Genomic DNA, 7967 nt, shown 5'->3' with positions numbered 1-7967 from the left:
TTTACAAAGTTGCACTGGGTTATTGTCATTGCGACCAACCTCAGGACTTGAACATGTTATCAACATGGATCGGAGTCACCGGACCAACTTATTTCATCATGTATAAGTATAACACATATGAGTTGTTCCACAATATTTATATGAAGTTTATCAGCTTACAAGTTTGATGAGTTATTCTTTACATATAATTAATCAATTTGTGATAGGATGAAATCCTATTCTCCTAATCAATTAATTAAGAATATGATATGATATGCATTTACAACTTTTAGTAACATGCAATATACTTCGAATTTGGGAACATGCCTCCGTCCCAATAGAAAAATTGCAAGTTGATCATTATAATTTATAAGTACATAAATAATACAAACATTCAAGTTAAGTTTAAATGAAACTAAATACTTAGTACGTATTAAGTTATCCTTTATTTTATGCAGTCGTGAATATATTTTTAAAATTCAAATTCAATATCTTGGTCCTCTTATAATATCTAACTTGCGAATACTTTGTAATATTTTATTTTTCTACATCAAAAATAATTGAATTTATATATAATATAGACGATATTCAATTTAATGCATGTTGTAATTATAAAACATCCAAGCAAGCGTTGGTACATACTTGTATAATCGTATAAAGTTATAAGATTGTGTACTCCGTAATAAATTTAATTTTAAGCATGGCTTACAACAAAAACTTGTCAAATTGAAGCATAAACAGCATTATAGGACCGAAAGATTCAGAGATAGTAGATCAATGTGCATGTGACCAATCTATACAGAATCTTAGGACAAATACAAACAAGTTATGCTTAGATATTAGTATAAATGACAACTTTTAACTTTATTAAGCATCGAATTAATTATACTAAATGGAGTAATTTTAGTAAGATGAAAGCAAGTCATACAAGGCACAAAGATTAAATTAACCTAATATTGAATTAGTATTGGCGTAATTGACACAGAATTCAGTGAATTATATATCACCCTTATTAAACATGTTGTTGCAGGTCACCTAATAAGGTTTAAAGTCCCTAGAGATGCAATTTGTCATATATAGGGGTGGTTTTTCTATACACTCGTGCTCATGTTGTTTCTCTATATAAGTGTTCGAGTTAGCTAATGCAAATTACACTCGAGTGTAAGATAAAAAAAAAAAAGAAAAAAAAAAGAAAAAAAAAATCTTATCTAAAGAAGCTTTGGCTATGCTAAGTAATACATAACCGTACTTCGTATCATTTTTTTATATGAGTAAATGAGATCTAATTTTGTTGACCTTATTAACATTTGTCTTATAATAATAAGTCTAGATAAAAGTTTATAGGTTTTAATTAGTTCGGCCGAGATAAGTAAATCCGGATAAAGAGTTCATCTTAAAAGTGCTAATAAATTCAACAATTCAACAAATTAAATTAGTAAAGTTAAAAAACAAAAAAACAAAAAATGTAAGCTAAGCATCAAGTTCAAATTATAGCTAAAATAGATTTTAATATAATTATTGTTAAAGGAACAATTTAACCAAATGCTTAAGATGATGGTTAAGACTAAGGAATATGTTTTATACTCTATCTCACAATCAAGCCCCCTCACACAAGAACCCGTTAGGCTTGAAGTGTGGAAGCAGCATGGACCCTTCTCATACCGACCCATCGCTTAATATTCAACTTGAAAGTAAGGGGTGAATGAGATTTGAACCTATGACCTTTGTATCACGCTGGCTCCGATACCATGTTAAAAGACAACTTAACTAAAAGATTAAACTGATGTTTGAGCCCTGGAAATATGTTTTATACTCTATCAATTATAAGGAAAATTTATCAGAAACAACCTTTTAAATTTTTTTTTGTAACTTCAGACCACATTATAAATTTTTTTTGTCAAAGGCAACCTAATGCTACTTTCCGACGTTGACTCTATTTTTTCCGGTGTTGACCACGAGTATGCAAGGCACGTGACCTCTTATATTGCTAAATACACCCCTTTTTCCTCCAATTAACTCTAATTAAAACCTCTACTTCTCTCTCATTCCTCTTTTTCGATCAATAGGAAAAAAATTTAGGGTAAATTCCTCTAAAACTAAATAGAGTCAACACCGGAAAAATAAGGGAAAAGTAGCTATAGGTTGTCTTTGACAAAAAAAAATTATAATGTTGTCTGAAGTTACAAAAAAAATAAAATTAAAAGGTTGTTTAAATAAAGTGGATGCTTTAAAAGGTTGTTTCTGACAAATTTTCCACCAATTATAATATTAATTGAGTTGAATTTTCAAAAACAAATGTTGTTAATAGAATGAAAATTTGCTGTCATGTACCCATCATTATACCATTTTATAATCATAAAAACAGCCATTTTCCGAAAATTATTACACAAATTTTGTAATTGAAACCAATGGTCAACTTGCATTAGGTTAATAATTCAAATATCTTAATTATAATAGACTCTTGCATTGTCACAAGTCTCACAACTCATCAGTGAGTCACTGACATGTCCTAATAGCGTAATGGTTCATCAATTTAAGTTATAGTTGGACCATTTGGTCTTAGCTAGCTTAGTTATGATGTAAGCAAAACCAAGTGGTCTACTTAATAATTTATTCTATTTAAGTGAACTTTCCTCAAACTTTCTCTTATACAATTTCAACCAAAAAAAAAATACTCTTTCTGTCTTACGTTTTCTCTCTCTTCTTTCTCATTCTAGTTAATTGGTGAGAAAAATGAAAGACATGATAGAAGGAAGTAAAGTAATAGCTGAGTTTGATCCTATTAAGAAGCCTCCTAAGAGAAACAAGTTTGCATTTGCTTGTGCTACTTTGGCTTCTATGACTTCTGTGTTACTTGGCTATGGTAATCATTTTTCTTTCTTTCTTCTTTACTTTTTCTGTTTTCTTTTAAATAAACGATGGTAATAATGTCCATAATGTGTTCTCGTCAAAATAATGGACTAGTCCGGTTTTTGAATTATGTAATACCACGTAATAGGCTCTCTTAAGCGGCCTTATAATTTAAAGGTATAATTTGGAAATGATGTTCATCCTAAATATTGAAATAACCAATTAGAAAGTAATCTCAAAATTAAAGAAGCTACGAAGTATTTAAATTTCTTCATTTGATATAATCTTCGATATCACCTTCAGAAATGCACTAAAAACAAAGAAGACAACATTTTGTATATTATCCTAACATATTATAGTGTTATTTTTTTCGTGTCGAATATTTTATTGTTATTAATTAACTAAAAATGTGAGTAACTTTTGGATGAAATCATTTATGCATTCACACTAACTTTATGAAGATATTATAGTCTTCATCCTTAAAAACGTTAAAATACTTTTACTTTTAAAAGCTCATATAAAATTGTAAAGTTTAACCAACTAAACTACTCTAGTTGTCATCCACGATCGACAATTATAACTGTTTATGATAATTGATATTACAAGATTCCGACAATATATATGGTCAATAACTGCATATTGATAATGATATTATGGTCTAGCTTGTATACCATACATACAATGAACAAGGTTTGATATTTCAAAGTGGATATGATATATTAATGAAGTGTGGACCGTCTGTTTCCTGATTTCTTGCTAGTTAGTCCTACTTACTACGGAGTACTTACTATACAAAATACGACTACTCAATTATTTTATAAGATAAATAAAATAAAATTTATTAAGGGTTGCACGTAGTATTCACAACTTGGTTGATATTTTGAGTTTGCCCATTACTTCATGATTTTATGAGATCTTCCTCAATTTGACCCTTTCTTGCAAATATATAATAGTAATTATAATCCCCCAAGGCCCCAACTTGATGGAGTAGTATAAGCTTACTAAAAACAAAAAGCATTACAATTTTCATTATAAAAGTAAAAAGTTACCTTTGTCTATATTAAAATTATTACTCGTATATAATTTGCTTCTTTATCCTTATAACTTTACACATCAATATTTCTAAATATTAAATTATTTCTAAGCACGCACTCTTTATGCTTATTTTCATTAATTCAATTTCTTCTCAACAATAAGTTTTAAAAGGAGGAGTGTCGATATCCCTCTAAAAAAAATTAATTGTATAAGTTTCAATATGTAAAAATAAATTTAGATTAATAAGAAGAATTAGTTAATGGATACAATTACTCAATCCGAGTTTTCCTTTATGTATATCATATCATCGATGGAGAAGAATGGAACGTAAATATATATATGGTCTAATAAATTATTATTGAAGTTCTAGGTATATATCTTGAATAATTTAGCAATTTGAATTTTACATCACCTTCAATTATATATATACTTTCTCCGCTCTCTTTTAATGCTGGTGCTATTACTTAGCTTACTACTCATTCAATTTACCATTTGTTTTAATTAATTAACAACTAATAAATCTCTCATTTTGCATGAATTACTTCCTACAAAGACATTGGAGTAATGAGTGGAGCAGCACTCTACATCCAAAAAGACTGGAAAATAACCGACGTACAAATTGAAGTCCTTATAGGAACCTTAAACATCTACTGCCTCTTCGGCTCCTTCGCCGCGGGGCGAACCTCCGACTACATAGGCCGTCGATACACCATCGTCTTCGCCGGTGTAATCTTCTTCGCCGGTGCCCTACTAATGGGATTCGCCACTAACTACGCCTTCCTTATGGTAGGCCGGTTCGTGGCCGGCATTGGGGTTGGTTATGCACTTATGATTGCACCTGTTTACACTGCCGAGGTTTCTCCTGCTTCTTGTAGAGGGTTTCTTACTTCTTTTCCTGAGGTGTTTATTAATGGTGGCATTTTGCTTGGATATGTTTCCAACCTCGCCTTTGCTAATCTTCCTACTCATTTGAGCTGGAGGTTTATGCTTGGGATCGGGGCGGTCCCGAGTATTTTCTTGGCTGTTGGTGTGCTTGCTATGCCTGAGTCGCCGAGGTGGCTTGTTATGCAAGGTAGGCTTGGTGAGGCTAAGAAGGTGCTCGACCGTACTTCGGACTCACCTGAAGAGGCTCAACTAAGGCTCAGGTAAATATGTATTTGTTTTAATTTTAATTAAAAAGTCAAACGTCACATATATTTTGTATGTCACATTTGATTTTAATGGTCGTATCTACTATTAAAAAATATTTTGTCACTAACATTGATCTCTAGCGTTTTATTAAATGTAATCTGGCCTATTTTTTAAAGTAACTCGCTTATTAAAAGTGAATAATTAATTTTAAATCATTGAATTTAGTTTTTATTTTTACAAGTAGTAAGAATATATTTTTTCCGTATTTATAATAATTTTTTGTTTGTAATTCAGTGAAATCAAGGAGGCAGCAGGGATCCCAGCAGAGTGTGACCAAGACATTGTTACGGTAGATAAGTCAAAGGACAATTCTGGTCAAGGAGTATGGAAAGAGCTCTTGATTCATGCCACGCCGGCGGTGAGGCGCGTGTTAATTGCCGGTGTCGGAATCCATTTCTTCCAGCAAGCGTCAGGCATAGACGCCGTCGTGTTGTACAGCCCAAGGATCTTTGCTAAGGCTGGAATTACAAGTGATATTAACAAGTTACGTGCTACTGTAGCAGTTGGAGTTGTTAAGACCTTATTCATATTGGTTGCAACATTTATGTTAGACAAGTACGGAAGAAGGCCTTTACTATTGACTAGTGTTGGGGGTATGGTCTTGTCCCTATTAACCTTAGCCGGGTCTTTAACCGTTATTGACAGCTTACACGAAAAAATTACATGGGCTATAGCTTTGTGTATAACCATGGTTTGTGCCTTTGTCGCGTCGTTTTCGATTGGGTTAGGCCCAATTACATGGGTCTATAGCTCAGAGATTTTCCCCCTGAGGTTAAGGGCTCAAGGTACAAGTATGGGTGTGGCTGTTAATAGGGTTGTGAGTGGTGTAATTTCAATGACATTCTTGTCCTTGACCAAGGCAATTACGACAGGTGGCGCGTTCTTCCTTTTCGGAGGGATTGCTACAATTGCTTGGCTATTCTTTTTCACGTTTCTACCTGAGACTCAAGGGCGTACACTTGAAGATATGCATGTGTTGTTTGAGGGCTTTAGTTGGAGAGACTCATTGCATGGTAAGAAGTCATCAGACGATGAAAGTACCACACAAGATGAGAATAGCAAGAGTCAATTACAAATGGGAGCGACTACTACTAAATCGGCTAACAGTCAATAAAATTAGGTTTTAGTTTTACGAGAAAGTATACAAGTATAGTTGAAGTAATTAAGAGTATCTCATGTAACAACCTTTTCGGCTCTATTGAGTAATTAGTCTTAGTTTTCATTATGCTCCAAAAATGCATGTAGTTAATGCTATTATGTATACAAAAATTGTGTCAAAAGCATACACTTTTCAAGAGTATGATTCTCTATGCTACCAAGAGCACATGTATTGTATTTGGAAAACTAGTTGTAATATGAAATGGGGCCAAAAGGTCACAAAGCAAAAATGCATTATTGTGATATTCTGTACACTTATAGTCTCAATATTATGATTACTCCTTATATTTTGGCATCATGTACGAACTTTGACAATCAATCATTATGATATATCTGATATGTATATAAGAAAAGTAGAGCTATATTTAAACTTGTTAAATTCGTTTCATTATGTATTTAAAATGAACTTTTTATAATTTCTAATAAATATATAATTAGAGATATTAATGATTTAAAATGAATGGAGTATTATATTCCAAGTTTTGACTGTTTACTCATGAATTTGTTTTGGCTAGGAAGACTAAGAAGTGAAGGATGATGGCTGTAGCCAGCTGTGAAGTCTGACTGCATGAGCCAAGAAGATTCACTGATGCAATAATAATGATATTGCGGTTAATATATACTACCTCCGTATTTTTAGTTGACACCTTTCTCTTTTCACGCTTGTCAATGCACTATTTTAACGTTTAATATCTCTAAATCACGACATTGTAAAATTATAAGAAGTGGATTTTAATAAAATATACATTGAGACGATTCAAACAAGATCCCACTTAACTATGTTTTATCATAGCTATAATTCACAAAAGGTAGTCAAAGTATAGTTAGTGAATAGTGTAAAAGTCAAATGATGTCAACTAAAAAAACGGAGGAAGTAGAATAATGGTAGTTGATACAGTAGATGACAAAAATAGGAGCAATTTTAAAGTAAACAACTCCAATAATTGAGGATGAAATTTGCATCATGAATTGACTCCATTTGCCCATATCATCATCGTAGCGATGCGTTTTGGTGTAGCCATGTACTTCCTCCGTCCCTATCTTATTGCCCCATTTGACAATACACGGTCTCCAAGACGCGTTTTAAAACGTCTATATCTTTATGTTCATATATGTGAAAATTATAAAAACGTGATATTAATAAAATATAGAATGAGATAAATCTAACAAGACCACTCATGACTATATTATCGTTTATAGATTAACGGTAATTTATGGTCAAAGTTTTCAAAGTTTGACCCAACAAATGGCAATGGGGCAAAAATAAAGGGAAAGAGGGAGCAGTAGTCGGTGTATGCACATTGCACATGGGGCTCCCCTCTCAATTATTTATTTTTATTTTCATTTTCAATTTTATTTATTTATTATTCATTAATTTATTTATTTTTGGTCTCTTACTAGGTCATCATCACTCATAAAGTCATAAGCCATGTATTATTATTATTACTATTATTAAAAGCAATTGGAATCGGAGGATTTCAAATTACTAGGTATCTTCCTACTTGGGTTGATGCATAATAAATTACTATCATGAGCTGTTCAACTTAAAAATAGATTTGGTCGATAAAATCATTTGATTAATGTAAACTTCTCGTAGAATTGAATTTTTATAAATACATTGTTGATATTTCTAGCTATATGCATCAAGAAGAATTAACATATGTTTTGAATTTTGACATTTTTTATATACTTGATTATGCTTCGATTCAAAGTGAAGCGTTAGGTTATCAATTGTTCACGTTTTTAGCTATTTG

The 7967-nt window shown here is 31.8% G+C and overlaps 1 protein-coding gene across 1 annotated transcript; it reads left to right on the top strand.

Annotated features, from left to right (window-relative positions):
- The first annotated feature begins 2615 nt into the window (after positions 1-2615).
- On the top strand, positions 2616-6500 carry LOC110698494 (polyol transporter 5-like). The gene is made up of 3 exons (XM_021875934.1): positions 2616-2842; positions 4418-5009; positions 5290-6500. The coding sequence occupies exons 1-3, from the start codon at positions 2713-2715 to the stop codon at positions 6167-6169; spliced, it is 1602 nt and encodes a 533-aa protein (XP_021731626.1). The 5' UTR covers positions 2616-2712; the 3' UTR covers positions 6170-6500.
- The last annotated feature ends 1467 nt before the right edge of the window (positions 6501-7967 follow it).

The sequence above is a fragment of the Chenopodium quinoa genome, unplaced genomic scaffold (assembly GCF_001683475.1).
Source record: "Chenopodium quinoa cultivar QQ74 unplaced genomic scaffold, ASM168347v1, whole genome shotgun sequence".
NCBI classification, from domain to species: Eukaryota; Viridiplantae; Streptophyta; class Magnoliopsida; order Caryophyllales; family Amaranthaceae; genus Chenopodium; species Chenopodium quinoa.
This window is presented reverse-complemented; position numbering and strand designations above follow the sequence as displayed.

What these genes read in the sequence shown, in the direction of transcription:
- LOC110698494 (XM_021875934.1), top strand. Translation starts at nt 2,713, where the DNA reads ATGAAAGACATGATAGAAGGAAGTAAAGTAATAGCTGAGTTTGATCCT. An exon ending in TTCTGTGTTACTTGGCTATG is followed by an intron (nt 2,843 to 4,417) that starts GTAATCATTTTT and finishes CTTCCTACAAAG; the next exon opens with ACATTGGAGTAATGAGTGGA. An exon ending in GAGGCTCAACTAAGGCTCAG is followed by an intron (nt 5,010 to 5,289) that starts GTAAATATGTAT and finishes TTTGTAATTCAG; the next exon opens with TGAAATCAAGGAGGCAGCAG.